This window comes from Branchiostoma lanceolatum, chromosome 2 (genome assembly GCF_035083965.1).
Source record: "Branchiostoma lanceolatum isolate klBraLanc5 chromosome 2, klBraLanc5.hap2, whole genome shotgun sequence".
In the NCBI taxonomy this organism is placed as follows: Eukaryota; Metazoa; Chordata; class Leptocardii; order Amphioxiformes; family Branchiostomatidae; genus Branchiostoma; species Branchiostoma lanceolatum.
Window position 1 is genome coordinate 23974535 of NC_089723.1, and position 17416 is coordinate 23991950.

The following is a 17416-nucleotide window of genomic DNA, read 5'->3' on the forward strand; positions in this document are numbered from 1 at the left end:
ATTACACAACGAAAGACATGCCGAAAGTATGATAAGGTTTCTTAGCGACTCATTCCACCAAATAGAAACTGGACAAAGTACCCACTGCTACGTAAACGTGTTCTCAACGGCCCAGGAGTTTCTTCAACCGGGTCTCGAGACGAGAGCAACAGAAGGTAGGCTGCTCTGAATAAAAACAAAAGTCTTGTTAGCCTCCTTTGCAGGCCCTCTGGTGGCGGCGCCGGCATTACTTTTCTGGGGGAGCGCTGATATGAGATTTTCAACTTATCGGGGCCAGGTGCTTTTGCTGGGGAAATCGTATTGCCACCCGTAGACGGCGGCAATACGATTTTCCCAGCAAAAGAACCTAAGTTGAAAATCGCGAATCAGCGCTCCCCCGGAAATTAAACGCCGGCGCCGCCCAGAAGGCCTGCAAAGGAGGCTAAACTTACTAAATTCGCTTACAAGTCATCATACGTATACGCTCTCTGACATCCATCTTATCAGCAATTGTCCACCCGGGTACATGTTTTCTCTTATCAACAAACGTTGGATTGGAGCATATGTGTACTGATGTGATATGCATACCTGGTGTGCTTGTTGCATCATTTTGGGCAATGCTTCAATGGTCACTAATTGACATGTCCGGGAAACCGAATCATCAATTCATTGTCGCACATGCGGTATGTGAAAGGCGTGGAGGTGGTACACCTATTGTATGGGTGTAAAAATGACTTTGGCATATTCTAATATGGCATATCTTACTTGTTCTTGTTTTACTCATACCAACGATTTTTGTTCGTTTTCACACTTGACGTGTTTCTTATTGATTAGCCCTTAATCTTTTACTTTGGTATTTATTAAGATAAAGAAGCTTACTGCGTTACTGAATCGCTTACAAGTCATCTGCCTATCGCAAGTCATCGCCCTGCCCTTACTGAGCATACCCGGAGGGGCTTGTTGCAGCATTTTGGGTAATGATGTTTACTTGACTGACTTTATCTTGGAGTACTCAGTCCCTGATTTGGAAAACATGTACTACGGAGGAGGCTGCCTCACTGTCGACCACTGTGAGAACACTTCGTGCCGGTCTGGTTAGGTCATTTAGAGGCTGCCAATCACGTGAAGCACGCGTGTAAAATAACAACTAAACAAGCAAAGGTATTCAATAACGTCAGAATGCATTAATGGCAGGTTCCTAATGCTTAACATTCTTACGCACCTAGGTGTGACGTCGCGAAGAACAGTTGAATCTACACCAATCTACACCCAGCTTGACCAAAACCGAAGACAATAGACAGGTATGTATCATATGCGTATATTGCCCGTAGCTATACAATTAAGCATGACGGTCGCCTAGACCTGTTATTGTAACGTTTCTAAAGTTCTTAACTGGCCATGAATGTGGGTCAACCTAAAATTTAGGTCAATCTGTACTGTGTTGATCGAAAAAGATAAGTTTCCTCCAGAATGAGCAGAAAAGGCTGTACTTACAATTCTACAAACATATGTCTCGTCTGACAGAATGGGCCTGCTTGACGGATGGCCGCCATTTTACCCCGAGTTAAGGACAGGGACGATGCTCGCCAGCGGGATCTTCCCTTACGTCATCGTGGTCCTGGCGCTGGGGCTCGCCTTCCTGGCTCTGGCGCCGGGCATTCGCGGGAAAACCAAGGTAAGAAGTTCTGAGATTGTCTTTGCGATAGAGCTAGTTCAGATGCCAACTATACGCAAGGCGGTTCACAGTACAGACAGATCATACGTCGCTGCCTTTATTTTATGACCACTGAACAGAAGACTATCCGACTGGTAATTACTATCTCAATTGCCCCGCGGCACTTTGGCGACTGGACGATTTGACCTAGTCTCTACCAGACTAACCGCATCGGCTATAGAGAACATTTTCCGGGTGACTTTGGCCATGGAGGGTTGCAATATTGGACCCTATCTCCATAGCCGACCCCCTTCATACAGTTGACTCTATTTGGCCAATTTCTACTATTTTGCCAGCGACCCGCAGAGGCTGGTAGAGTCTAGATTTGACCGTGCTCTCTACGAATTTCATTGATAAAAAGACGTATATTTTTAGGCTTTGTGTATTATGCTGTCTTTTAAGTCATACTTACACGTTTTTCATGACACTCCCCTATAACGTCAAGGGTAACACAAATCCAATTTAGAACGCATCGAGGCCGCCAACGCGCCGCGGGTCAAGTGAGATAGGGGATTTACAATAAACATTCAATCACTACCATGGCAATAGTTTTTATTGCCTACCATGCTTATATTCTACCTAGTCGTAACCTTACCGAATTGAAATGGAGGTTGGCAAAAGGAAGATAGGGTACCAGTAAGGTTTACTATATAACACGAGCACCATGTTGTCCAGCTAGCCGATGTTTTGACGTCTTAGTGAAGCAAAGATACTTTATATTAATTTATCATCTTAGTTGCATATAGAAACCTGTACTTTGACCAACAACAAACTGCGATTTTTTTACCCACACACCCAAACACCCACACACCCACCCACCCACCCACCCACACACACACACACACATGTGTAGAATAAATGACAGCACTTTCGTAAATACTGCTGCAGGAAAAGGGTACTTGCAAAACTTTAACTTGAATAAAAAAAACGTCTCAACCTGTGAAGTAGACCAAGCGGGATAATGATGTTAAAGAAAACTTTCTTGGCTCACTGGACCGTTTCGCTTTGTTCCATCCAGTATGTGATTAATGCAAGGGAAATGAGAACCCTCTCACCAAATAACGGACCAACTGAAGCTTGCCGTAAGAATCTCTCGGTACTTAAACATACAAAAACACATCGCTCCTTTGTGATCTGTAGTGTGCTTTATTCACTAGAACGCCGTCATTTCAAGGGGTGCTATAATAACACATTCCGGTGCATTAGTTGAGGATGAGGTTCTGGTGGTTGCAGGTTGAAGTGGTCTGTATACATGGAACACCAACAGTAGCCCGATACTGTCAGTCATTCGCAGTCTCTACCAGACTGACTATTCTGTCCGAAGAAAATTTGCCAGGAGAGTTTGGCCACCGTAGGTTTTCATTTGTGATGTTTATCTTCCCTTGGACTGACTCTCCTTGTCAATTATTCCCTTTTCAAACTGCCGATTGATACGATCCAAACCCCCGTAGGAAGGCCTGGTGGAGGCTAATTAAGTCATTTGTTCTGCAGGGCATTTGTGATGCTTCAGACGATTGGACCACCTACAACTGTTGACTTGATGTTTCAAAGCGCAAGGAATCAGTCCTTAAGATCTGCTGGACTACATGGACTAATTTTCTTTCTTTCTATCTGTCTTCATTTCTTTCCTTCTTTTCGATCAACGACGTCAGACAGCGTCACCGTGGTTACTGACTTGCATCATCAAAGAGATTTTAAACGGGTTTACAAGGACTATGTACACAATCATGCAAGCCACATTGTCGCCAATTGATTGACCCAGCTTAAAATAAAACCGTACTGTAGCACTTTGACCGATCTACAGTACAACGGGATTGTTGAACATTAACGTTTGCCAGACAGGAAATAAATTAATAATTCTGAAATGACGGCCGTTCGAGATTTCGTCAGCCAAACTTAGGCGAGGTCATTCTATGCCCCCAGTTAAAATCTAAATGGTTATTAAAATGCTTACACAGGCACTTCTTCAATTAGAGACCGGACCGCGCTTGCTCAGTCGAATGTGGCAGAACTGTCCTACAGTAATTTATGATATAGAAAGAAATGTTCTTTTCAAATGTATTAATGAGAAATTCCCATACTTTGAATATTTAAACGCAACGGATAAATTCATATTTTTGTTGCGTCTAGATAACCCTTGTATAAGAAACATGATCTGTTCATACATCTACACATGTACAAAGAAGCGAGAAGAAGTTGACTTTACTAGATTAGCTTAGCTTATCCCTTTCTTCTACCATGTATGTTTACACAATGTACTGTACATATTTCACTGTATATGTCACTTAGATGTTAGTTAGGTTTGTGTTAAACGACCTGTATCTAGCCCCTCGGGGCACGAACATACAATAAAGGTCTTCAATCACTAATAAAAGTGCCACCCGAGACAGTGGACGGACAGAGAGGGCGTTTACCGTACAATCAAGCAATTGCGTCACCGTTTCAAGTGCAGCTATGTCTGCAAAACAATTGATGAAAAGACCGTATAGATAGGGAAGTTCTTCATTCAATAGATAAACGTACTCAATTAAGCAACGTAGGTATGTGTGCGATGACACAGACCGACTAAATGATTGGCCACCATCGTAGTTATCGAAAAACGCACAAGTGTCGAAGTACTAGTAGACATGCCTGCGGCGTGGCACGTCACCGGTGCACCACACGCCCATCTGTCATTCCTATAGCAGGTAGTTAATCACACCCCCATTACACGAAGGCGGCGAACGAGCTGCGACTGCGCTGTGATCTAAGATTTGACAGCTCGCTCGCCGAATTTCATAGATAAAAACGACTTTCTGTGCACTTTGTATGTTTTGCTGTCTTCTCAGTCATACTTTTACATTTTGCATGATATTCCAATTATGAAGTCAAGGGTTGCACAAATACATTTAGGGCGCAGCGAGGTCACAGAGTGATCGCCGTCTAGTGGAACGGGGGCTTTGATGCCGACGCAGAAGCCTCTGACAGACGATAAAGGTGCTTAAGGTGGTCCTAAAGGTCGTGACGGGGTGTAGCCTGCCAACAGAAGTGCGATAATGCCAATCATCAATCAACGCGAGAGATAGCATTGGCAGATGAAAGCGTTGTGCTGAATATGATAAGACTATTGGGTATCATGAGCTGTAGACTCCTGACAACATTGAAGATTATGCAGGCGCCTGGATGATAGAGGAAGATAACCATATACGATAGGCCTCAACAGGCGGACAAGGTCGGGTCATAGACAGTATGGCAACACGTGGCGTCGCGGTGGCGTAATGGCAGGGTGTAACCCAGGGTTCGAATCCCCTGACTTGTCCCATTGACTTTGTGCCCTTGAGAAAGGCAGTTAACATGACTTTCCTCACTTCACTCAGGTGAAAACGAGTACCCAGCTTCGGTTGGGGACATCCCTCGGATAGGACGTTAAATGGAGGTCCCATGTTTGAGGAGAGTCACGCCTCGAGCACGTTAATTAACCCACCACACTTCTGAAAAAGAGTTGGAGTCCTTCCCGGTGTGAGTGGCAGATGAATCTGTCCGAATATGCAGATTGCACTGTTCAGTTCAGACCTGGTGCGTTACGCCATGAGGCGGTTTACCGGGTATGTAATACAAACAAAACAAAGCAAGATGCATAGGAAGGAAAGTAAAGTTATAGAAAGCCGCGTTATTTCAGACATGTAAGAAAACCGGATTATTTCAGAAATGTAAGAAAGAAACTGTAGATACTCACACAAAAAAAGAAATGCACATATTCTTGCCCCAACAATATCTATGTCGTGGTTTCTAGTTCATCCTGAAGAATATATCCGTCCTTCACATCCTATTTGAACAGCATTTGCCGCTCATTTTCATATAAGGTACAGCCAAGAAAGAAATCTATCGTCTGTCCGTCACTGTGATATCTTATACAGTATTTCTTCATATGACCAACAGAGACTGATGTACTGCATTCAAGTGTTCTTTGCTGTCCTTGTTGGCGGGATAATCATAGGTGAGTACGCAGTTTTTTATCTATTGTCCAAGACATGTGCAACTGCATGTCCGATAAGACAAATTAAGTAATCTGTTAGTAGTCGTAACGCACTCACAGATTACTTAATTTCTCTTACGAGATTAAAAGCCTTGCATATGGGGGTAAAGTTGAAGAAAAATAATGTCTACTTTCGGTGATATTATTTGTTCAAACTTTAAGCGAAATCGAATATTTGGATAGTGATCGTATATGGTACATCCGATGCAGCATTAACGTTCGGTGCTACTCTTAAAATGATTGCAAATCTCGGCAAAAACAAAAGTGAGAAATACTGCAAACGCAGAAATGTTCGCGGGGATTTAATTTCGCGGAAGGGAGAAAATGGAGTGTTCGCTGTGGTTTTGAGTTCGCGTTTGAAACAATAGTAGCGCTCCATTCACACAATGGAACGGCTCACAAGGAATCCTGCTCCGTATCCAAACTGCGCACCTTGTGGGTGGAACTTTCTCTGTGTTGGATCAAAGCTCTTATTGCACAAGTAATTCTACCAACACGAATCAGCTTTCCGTAGTTAGTTAATTACCAATCCATTTGGACCATTGCCCACAATCATGTCTGCCATTGACTCGCATGGAGGATCTGACAGATCTTATCATAGGCGATTTCATCCAAGCAGAGGTTCCGGTCGGGGCTATAGTAGTGGCCGCGATGTTAACGTCTCCCCTCTTCGTGAGAACGGTTAAAAATCGCGGCCTCTACTAGCCCCCTGGTGAAGGGAGGGAGACGTTAAAAATCCGGCCACTACTAGCCCCCGACCGAAACCTCTGCTTGGAGAATAATGAGGAAATCATGGTGAGAAGTGATGATAAGATCTGCGAGAACCTCCATGAGTCAATTCAAATGTGTGTAGAATACCTGAGGGCAGACATGGACCAGATTTTTATCTAACACAAGGACAATGTTTCATTCAGATTAATCGTGACCATAGCATGAATACGAGATATCGAAACCGGACGTTCCGCTGCAGTGCCTTGGAAAGACACTAGGGGGGCAAAAGCTAATAATTTTCAGTTTTCGCCACACCCTACCAACACATCAAATATGGAACCAATCCATCCAGTCGTTCTTGAGTTATCTTGTTTACAGACAGACAGACAGACACACACACACACACACACACACACACACGCACGCACACAAACACACACACACACACACACACACACACACACACACACACACACACACACACACACATACACAACCGCTGCTGAAAATATAACCTCCATGACACATTTCTTGGAGGTTATAACATGGCAGACCCGGTCGAAACCTCTGCTTAGAGAACATTCACCATATCTTGTAATGCTTCGTCACAGTTTGCACATACGGACAGCACTGGGACATGGCATCCGCCAGTACCGTGACGGTGTACAAAGCTCGCAGCGCCGCCCACATCCTAGTCGAGATCTCCGTCAACATCGGGCTCCAGTCGTTCAACGTCACCATGACAGGTATTCATCTACACAGCATTTGAACGTTTGCCGTCACGTGACTCTGACGTAAATTAGCGTCCGCCATGTTGGTTGGTTAGATGCGTGCGAGGTCGTTGTATGTGAGAAAAATTATTAATTGACCGTTGACTTTCCTGTACCTAAAGTGACCGCTTTTGCTAGTCTCTACCAGACTCCATAGGTCACTGGTAAAGTGGTAAAAATTAGACAAATAGACAAATAACATGCCAGAGGAGTTTATAGCCGGCCCGATAGTACAGTACCCCTGGGTCGCATATTTGGCTATGAGCTGGCCCCTGCATTCTCAAAAAGCTTCAAACTAAAGACTATTTCTTCCTAATAATCATCGCTATACGTTCCAAAAGACCAAGACCATAAGACAATGGGTCGCGTGCAAATATCGCATGCACACGCTGTAGCTAACGTTACATTTCAATATGATGAACTCATGATAAAAGTTCAGAGACCAAGACTAGAGTCATTGCAAAGGTAGATAAAAAATGTTCCTCTCTTATTTGCCTGTCCGGTCAACTATTTCTTGCAGACGATAAAACGCGCACATTACATCCATGGCCATAGCAACCGTATTATTTCCAATTAAACATTATTTGGAAATTCCTCGTTCTTTGTCTACCAACATCAACTTTTCATTACCCTTCACTACGCTGTTATTTCATTTGTCAAAGCCAAAGTCAACCTTAAGTAATCTGACAAACACTCATTGTCACCTGTCTGAAAGGTTTTTGCACCTCCTCGTTTCAATGGAATTTGATAATCTCAAAATGTCAGGGTTACCTGTACCTGGGAAGTGGGAACCAAATATATGAATATATAGAGACGCTTAGTTTGCGCGCTTTGTTCGATTCGTGAATCAAGGAAAGATACGTCTATGATCGATCAAGACGCGTACTGAACTGAAATCCACTTGCACCATGGCAAAGGATGATATTTTATTATGTTATTGAAACGTTTTGCGCTTCATCTCCAGTTCATACTACTTTCGCACTGTTGAGTGATTTAAAAATATACCTCATCGATCACATGGGACGGGGATCGGGGACCTGTGAGCATCGGCCGATCACTAAAAATCGCGCGATGATCTAACGTTAGAGAACACCGGGCGTGTTACTGCCGTCACTTAGAGATGGCAGACTAGTCGGCCTATGGAGTTAGGTGTTATGTGACAGGGGCATATTACGGCGACACAACAGTTTACTGCAACACTAGGAAAGACATTAAAATATTTCTTCCTTCCTCACAAGGTGTGCCAGGTAACCAATCGAGCGACAGACTCCAGTACAGTGAGAGGTACACCCTGGATCTGCGGGAGTTCTCCCGCGACCTGCACGCGTCCCACCATGCAGGAGTGCCCTACCCCTGCATCAAGGTGGCCGAGGACATGGCTCTCACCAAGCTGGCGGAGCACAGCACCGCCGGACACTACACCATGATGCTCATGTGGTAGGCCTCTCTGTAGCCTACGTGTCGATGTAACAAATCGGCTTCTTTCTCTCTGTCCTCCACCCAGCCTTCCTCAGGGGATTGTGGATGATAGAATTAGGCAAAAAATAGCTTCAGCTTTAATGCCTCCATCGTGGTGTGAGCTCGATTTCGCAATGTGGTTCAAGCTTTCTTCAAAATTCCTTAAGTAAGATAAGCCAGGTCGACGTTCTCGCTTCAAAGTCATTTAAAACCTTATGGATATGATGCATACGTTCGTTCTTTTTTCCACTTTGTCTTGGTCTTGGTCTTCTCTGACTAACTTTCTAACACTTTTATTTTTCATTTCGCAAGCAAGTAATATAACTTGCTTTGTTTCTCAACTAAAGACAGTTCAATCTGTTTCCACACCAACAGGAAGATGTAGTGCCCATCGTGCCATAAAAATCACGATTTTGCTTCCCTTTTTCCACACCTGCAGGCTGTCCCTGTCCCTGTGGGTGCTGACGGGGCTGCTGTTCTCCCTGGTGCGGAGGTACGGCGCGTACTGCCTCCTGCTCACCGGCCTCTCGCTCCTACTGGCGGTCGTGCCCATAGCAACCACTCGCCTCGGACCTGCGCATGTCATCCATTTCCCCAACGCCACCTTGCGGTTCTCGCTAGGATGGTGCTTCTGGACAGTCTTAGTCACAGGTGAGAAGAGCGAGCTTATCATGAAATCTTTATACTTGTAGTCTACAATTACTTCTCTGTAGCAACCAGTCGACTCAAACCTGCACATACTATCCATTTCCCCAACGCCTTCTTGTGGTTCTAGCTGGACAGCCCTAGTCACAGGTGAGTAGAGCGAGGTATTTCTTATACACATGTACGAGTAGTCTGCAATGATTTCTCTGTGCACAACATTAGAACTTTAGCCTTTTAACCGGACAATGTGAGAAGTAGTCGTGGTGACTCTAATAGATTGTGTATTTTTCTTGTGGCCTTATGTGAGGGCTAAATGTAAAATACTACAAGCACTAAACACGCTCTCTCTCTCAAGCAAAGTGTCGCCACGGCTATCCCAAAACTAATTAAAGCCTGCTTTAAATTGAACATTCCCTCACTCTACATGTCTCACGGCTTGTTTTGTACGACGTTATAAATGCGAAACCCATCTCGTATAGATATAGCAACACAAGTGTTTGAATTAGTCTCTTGTTGCAGTAATGTCAATCACTGGCCTTGTCACATGCATGTTTCCTAGGAAATGTCTCATGCAAGATTATGTTTTCCCAAGTTCACGTTCTTGCAATTAGCATTCGGGCACGAACTTGTAAATAAACTCTTTTTTTCATTATAATATAAACCTTTTCTTACTGTAATATATCAATCATCAGATTTATTGTGGTACTAGTATTCATTGACCATCCGAACACCGCGACCACCACTTCTGAAGTAATCATCGGATTCATCCCTCTTCCATAAAGTTGTGTCAGTCTCCATATTTCGTGGACGGCCTAAATCTTAAAACAATTCTTTCCGTGTTTTAAACCCTCACCCAGGCTGCATGTGCACGTCTTCTGGGCTCGTCTTCTCGATCGTGGAGCTGAGCAAACACTCGCGAGACTTGGAATCCTCGCCGAGTCGGGAGGAGGTGAAGATCGACTGTGGGTCATCTGGGGTCACCAACCTGGCCTTTGAGACTGATGAACAGTCGATCGGGAACATGGTATACTCATCTAACTTTGTACCCATTGATATTATGATGTCGCCTCCGTAGTAATGCAACTAAATTCTGCGCTACTTTGAATACAATGTCACTAAGTGTCCAGTGCATTGTCAATGGGAAACATGGTGTAATAACTTTGAATCATTTGATTTTTACTAAGTAATAATTATTCTGAAAAAATATATATATATAACATTCTGTACTACTTCGAATACAGTGTCACTACTACCCAGTACTATGCTGTACTGTACCTTACACTTGTTGATGAAACAAAATAATGTTTTTATTGCAAAACAAACATCTTTATCTCTCTCCTTTCCTTCTAACGTGACAACCAGACTACGTCCAAGAACAAGGCAGGACTGATCTCGGCTGAAGAGAAACCGTCATACCGAACCGCGGACAGAAAACAGCCCCGGACGTCCATGACAGGGAGGTAAGTCGGCCAGCACTAGGCAGTTTTCATGTAAGCAGAAGGCGAAGTCTCCCACTTTTTCTGTAATCAAATGCCCAATATACTAACTTTCATGAAGGTATCATTGAAGTGTTTGTCAGCGCGTCTGTCTCCTCCATAGGACGTAAAAAAAGATGTTTCCCTCTTGACGTCTGCTTTACCATTTTAATGGGATTCTCTAAGCAGAGGTTTGGGTCGAGTGGGCTAGGAGTGTCCATGTTGTCTCCCTCCACGTGGATGGAGAGAAACGTTAAAAATTCCGGATACTCCTAGCCCACTCGACCCAAACCTCTGCTTGGAGAATACTTTGATGGTATAGGTATATGCACCTTCACATTCTTGTGGAGTGGTCTGTCTTCGATGCATTGGGTGCCTCTAAATGCAACACGAGAACCCGTTTTTCTAACATTTCTGTTGTTACCTTTGCCTGCAGTGACGTCTGTGGCCAGATTGAAGAGGAAGAGACCGAGAAAGAGGAGGACGAAGTCACCCAACTGTAAAAACACTTCAGGTCAATCCCGAGCCTTATCAATTCATGGGGACATACTGGCTTTCGAGACATCCGCACAAGCAATCCTCTTCCCCATGCACGAGAGATACTTGAAATAGAATTGCGAGCCTGTATAGTCGGGGAGCATGCTTAAGTGGGACTTCAGATTCGAAAGCAGCGTAGAATCTGTTTTTGCAGATTTATCAAGTGTCTGTCTGCACTCTTGACTGTGAGATTAATGGGGACAATTTACTGTAGATGAGGTCAAAATCACATGAACAGGCAACTTTTGTAGAGTATTACATTATAAATCTTGGCTACAAAGTACTACATTCATTGCTGACTTTGTGGGCTGGAAGTTGTCTTCAAGGAAAAAGTGAACAAAAATGTATTCAACAGCCTGATATGTAAAATATAACATGAAAAAGAACATTGCCTTCATATAAGTATACATGTATTTGTAAATAAGCAGTGTTAAGAAAACGATACAACTTTAATAAGCACACTTTAAGCCCCTTTTACCACTTTGCTCCCTGATACATGTACAATCTTGATGCTTTCAAAATCAGATTTAAGTCAAGTGGTTTCATGAGCTGTGTGTTTCTATGTATGTAATGTCCTGAAATAAAAACTGTTCTAGACGTTAAATTGCTCTGGGGTGTTTATAAAACCAAGGACGTTTAAAAGGGAATAACAATTTCCTTTTCTCTTTTCACCATCCCATACACTTTGCACACAATACGACATGGGTCATTAAAAAAGAAAATGTAAATTTTTATTGACTTTTACAAGGGGTCAGTTATAGACAAAATCATGCACCCGGATTTGCCATGTACGCAGTAGTTACAACAGACATGTTGCTCTGAACAGTACACGTGGTACAATGGAGTGGCCCTGTATCAAAAATAACGGGACATGTAATAAGACCTCCCTTCACAACACCAGACCTGACTGGGGAATCAAAATGTGCAGTCAGGAGCTCCGCACTTAAATCTGGGCTATTCCATTAGCAACTGGGGTGGTAAAATTATATCACCTGTTCTTCTCTTCTTTTCACATAAACCTCTCCCATAAATTCCTTCAATTAACATTTTAGAAATAAATCACGTATCCTTTCCTGTAAATTTCCAGGACATCACAATAATCTTTTTCATTAATTGTACACCTCAGTACAGCCATTATGAAGAAAGTCTCAACTGTCTTCACCCCTCTTGTTGAATGGAATAGCCCTTGGAATGACAAGCAGCACACTACAGCAAGCTCACTGATAAACACTGTAGACAAGATCCAGGACATTTCTTACATCTCACACAGATGGCGTCAAACTTGATTGGCTTGAAGTGGCAATTCAATTTTCCACTACTACTGTACCTGTATATCACAAAAACCTTTGTAGAGGGGAACAACTGTGTTAGATATTCAATCTTTTTTTATCAATACACATGCCCAACATACGATTTCCAAAAAAAACTAACCTTTTCCAGTGCTTTAGGTATTGCCCACACCAATAGTTAAGTGTAGAGATGGGAAAAAATACTAATGAAATAAATAAAATGCATTCATATTTTTCAAGAATTGTCCTGCTTCTGCTGGCAATCATTTTAAGAATTTGAAATGGCAACAAGGCCATGAAATCAATCTTTCAGCTGCCAATCTAGTTTGGCCACCACTGCCGAGCATACAAAATTCATGGCCAGGGCGGGCCACAGATACATAGTGATCACAACTCTAAACAACAGAATAGAAGGGTCTAGAACAGTACGTGTACACCTTCTACTCTGGACAATGACAAGAACAACAAACTGTTCAAGCTACACCACCAGGGGTAAATCATCAGTTGTAAGCCCTATTTTGTTTTTGGAGGTGTTGAAATGAACCAACTTATTGCAGTCATACGTATGCAACACAACCCACCACTTCTTTAATGTAACCCCAAAGCAACTCCTTTTCATAGAAGTGAAGATGTAGAAATGGAAAAGGAAATCTTGACTGTAGAGTACAAGAGTGACTTATATCTTGAATGCCAACACCTTTAGAAGACTGCTGTCCAACCTTGGTACAGGCCACCACTGTTGGTACGACTGTGCCATAAACTGACAACTTTGTAGGTGACCTTTGCTGCTGCCCTATGAATTTTGTCATGGATCCTAGTTAGTGTGGTCATCATCAATGAAACTTTTGAAATAACCCAGTATCCTTTTCAGGGGTTGAGATGGAAATCCACTTCGTCCTTACTTCTGTGTACAATGTACAATTTGTCTCAAGATTTGGGACATAACCTTGGATTGCACTACATGTAGGTTTTGTAGGTCTCTTAGAAGAAATTTGAATACATCCAAGAAAATTTATCACTGTGATTTGCGAATGTGATTTGTGACAAAAAATGTGCAAAGTTATCTGGCACTATACGGTGGCATTATCCATTCTTGTCATATTTTTGCTGTGTGTGCTTGAAATTGAAACTTGACGGTGGATTAAGAGGGGTGACAGGTAAGGGCTCAAACACGACATGCACAACAAACATCCTTGGAAGACGCAGCCCTTTTTTGCTCTAAAAAGTATGGGATCAGTCAGCAAGGATGACAACAGCCTTCCAAGGTCTGGACATGTGTGACAAGGGCACAACACAAAAAGCGTTGTTACTACCAATAGACATGTACGCAACACAACTGCTGTCCATGCTGCAACTGACAGCATACACCAGACATGTCAGCGGGTGGGTATGTCTACCGTCTTCTACAAACAGCTCATGTCTGCGGACACACTACAAAATTTTTTTTTTCTGTGTTAGAGATTTTCTTAAAATTGTTATTGTCTCATAGATTTTCTTTCCACAAAGGAACATGTACAGCATTTTTTTTTGTTAATAGCTGCAAGGGAAGCAGATATGAGGGTAGAAAGCACTATAATACAATCTGATAGGCCAGCTGTGAACCTCACAGCTGATAAAACAATTAGAGATTTCTTCTTGGATATACAACTACACTGCAAATCATAGTCATCAACATGCTTTCCTTCACAAGGAAATTGCTTTTTTTTACCATCTACTACATATTTACCGACAAAAACATGTGTACATGTTAACCAAAGCCAGCTATATTACATGGCTAGCATTACGAGCTGTCGACAGAGCACCAAGCACTATTAGTACAATACAAAAAATATACGTTAAGAGAATCCACTAGATAATGTTTTGGTACATCTCCATCTAACATTGTAAAAACTAAGACAGCTAATATTTTTTCCTTGTTGGCGTTCTGTGCAGCTGACGTTACTGTTGTTTTTGTCCTGAGCTGCCAAGTGTGAGTAGTACAAACTTCCTCCAAAATCAGCTAAAAATGACGAAGGAGAACCAATTGTTCACAGTCTCCTCTAACCTGCCCTCTGAACTCAGAGCCTGCTGTGGCCAGGACGGACATCCAAAATATCCTCACATATCAAAAATATACAACTTTGAACAATGACGTCTCCGGAAATTCTCTCAAGATGCTTCCAAACCAATTCACGCAAGGAAAACCCAAGCCTTCACTTTAGACAATTTCAGACCAGACTTTTGTCTCTGGTACATTTGTAGATCAACACAAAAGTCAAACAAGGGCATTTTTTCCAATTAAAAGAACCATGAAGTTTGAATTAAAAAAATAGAACATTTGTCAGTGACTTGTGCCATAGAATTCATGCCACTCCGGGAAGGCTGCACAGGACAATGAGTCCCTGGTTTATTTTGATATAGCTATTTTGTTGTTGTAGTTGTTCCTGAGTCCAGTCCTTTGTAGCTTGTAGACAAACACACAGCACCGAGTTAGAAACCATCTCGACAAAAACCAGAATATAGTCCGTCCTGTCCACACAGGTAATACAGCCATCCTTCATCTACTCCCTACAACATACTACAGGTAACTAGCTGTACAATCCTTTACTTAAACCCTCCAACCCTAAAACATCTACAGGTATTTGCCTTTTTCCATGTCGTGGTAAGAAATACACAATGTATCTTTACAAATGCTCTATAGATAGATCTCTTGGGACAATTAGATTACAGAAATGTTCTTTGTTTTCTGGAAATTTCATTCTCTAATATGTACAAAACATAGAGGGGAGGGGGGTTGTCAGTCTTCTCTTGGACATCACTAAAACCGTGGCTCTTTTATCCTTCTCACGCATTGCACCATTGTCCTATACTGCCATGGTTCAATCAGTCTTCGAAAGAAACTAATAAAACATAGGATATGCCCCTCATGCAATCAACCTCCTTCATAAAAAATACATTTCAACACTTCTTCTCAAAGGCTCGTCTACTGTGATATTCTATGACTGTTAACAAGTTACTGTATTGGATCCCTTCATCCCTTACATCTACCTATAGTCCGCCCTTTGACATGGAAGTAATGCCGGTGCGGAAACGTCCCCCCCTCCCCCTGGGAAGGTCTGTGCCATGCACACATTCAAGCTCCTGATCACAGATAACATAGAATGCACTTACTCAACTTAAGCCCCCTCCCCCAACAAAACATAGCATGTCACATCACCCAACACCAATCCTTACAGCCTATCCATCCGGAATGAGTCTTCAGTAGCCGGGTCCGCCACCATGTCGGAGGGTTCTGTCAGCATCTGTAAGCTCTCCAGGTCCAAAGGATCGATACCGACTTTCAGGGGGTCGTCCGCTGCAAACAGGGTGTCCGAATCAAAGCCACTGGCCATACTCGCCATGGCGCTGCCCAGGTCTTTGGCAAAGTCCTGGCGAGGTGGCGACTCTCCCGCTCCTGCAACAAGTGTCCAATGTACCTATCATTAGCTGTTTTACATATCACCACAAAAGCTTTCAAAAGGGCCCTGGGGGCATATACAAATCAACACAACAGTCTATCGAATGACTGGGGGCAAACACGAATCAACACAACAGATCTACCCAATGATATGTACCGAATGAAAATAATGACACTATACCCAATGTGAAAAGAAAATGTTTGCATTACCAGAAAGCTCAGCACAAGTAGCAGGAAGATATTCTAGAAAAGATTAGAATTTTGTGATAAGGTTGGTTAGACGATCTCCAAGGTTACAGGAATATATATCATAGGAATACACTATTGTCCACAAATGAGGAAAAACAGGCAACAACAGGATTATAGGAACACTCAATTGTCCACAGATGAAGAAAAGCAGGCAATAACAGGGCCAATATTCAACATTTAGGACAGCACATCTTGCATACGGAACATGCTTTATGCACATCACTTCTAATGAAAAGAAACATTAAATGCAAAAAAACATATCTATTTCAAAGCTGGTGATTATAACCATCACTGGCATAGTGTGGTGTAATTGTTAGTGTTTGCCTGAGAATAAAGAGGTTTGGAACTTCTGGGTTCAAACCTCTGACATGCCCAAATGTTGTGCCCTTGGAAAAGGCTTTCACATGAATTTCCTCCTTAATCAGGTTTTTAAAAAATGAGCACCTAGCCTTGGTTAGGGACGTCCCTTAAAAAGGAAAATGGAGATCCCATGTTTGAGGAGAGACACATCACAAGCATGTTAAAGAAGCAACCACAGTATCACACTTATCGAAAAGAGTAGGTGTCCTTCCCAGTGTGAGTGGATGAAACCTTGCTGCAAGTGTGTGTACCTTGCTCAGAGCCTATGTGGGCTCTAAGCACAGTATGTAAGCACGTAATAATGAAGAAGAATAAGACCTGACCCGTACCTGTGAGGATAATATCGGGAATCCCCTGGTTGCCCTGGGAGCTGTGTGGGTACGGTGGGACCTTGTTGTTGTTATTTGGCTGGAGGAACTCCTGACTGCCTGTCAGGCCATGGATCTGTGCCTGGGCATACTGCATGTCACTCTGGGGAGGCAAGAGGGCAACAGGCAATAATCACACACTTCTCAACAAACAGGCTAATCTTGTAGTGGTCTTTGTCTTCAATGATCTACATTGAAAATTCTATTGTGAAAACTATAAAAGACCAACAAAAGGCACAAAATAGACATTAAACAGACAGTCCTGAAAGATGACAAATGATGGAGAATGGCCATGTGTTCCTACTTCGTGCACTGATTTTTTGTACCACAAGTATCCACAACTTACCCTGTGGAAAGACTTTTTTTGTAAAAATGTGTTGATAAAGGGATTCAAGCATTCAGATTTGAGG

The 17416-nt window shown here is 42.7% G+C and overlaps 2 protein-coding genes across 7 annotated transcripts in view; one reads left to right on the forward strand and one right to left on the reverse strand.

Annotated features, from left to right (window-relative positions):
• The first annotated feature begins 25 nt into the window (after positions 1-25).
• Positions 26-11908, forward strand: LOC136428073 (dual oxidase maturation factor 1-like). The gene is made up of 10 exons (XM_066417342.1): positions 26-155; positions 1206-1280; positions 1504-1654; positions 5612-5669; positions 7031-7165; positions 8428-8626; positions 9087-9298; positions 10150-10316; positions 10655-10752; positions 11204-11908. The coding sequence occupies exons 3-10, from the start codon at positions 1505-1507 to the stop codon at positions 11268-11270; spliced, it is 1086 nt and encodes a 361-aa protein (XP_066273439.1). The 5' UTR covers positions 26-155; positions 1206-1280; position 1504; the 3' UTR covers positions 11271-11908.
• A 105-nt stretch (positions 11909-12013) lies between these two features.
• The window catches only part of LOC136428071 (CREB-regulated transcription coactivator 1-like), a 29765-nt gene continuing 24362 nt past the window's right edge, over positions 12014-17416 (reverse strand). For 5 of the 6 annotated variants that reach the window (XM_066417341.1, XM_066417339.1, XM_066417340.1 and 2 more), the window contains 3 exons: positions 16968-17109; positions 16240-16272; positions 12014-16026 (listed from right to left, as the gene is read on the reverse strand). In XM_066417341.1, the coding sequence (XP_066273438.1) occupies positions 15803-16026; positions 16240-16272; positions 16968-17109 (399 nt within the window). In that variant the 3' untranslated portion in view covers positions 12014-15802. The remainder of the gene's footprint in view (positions 16027-16239; positions 16273-16967; positions 17110-17416) is intronic. The other variant, XM_066417337.1, reaches the window with a different exon arrangement.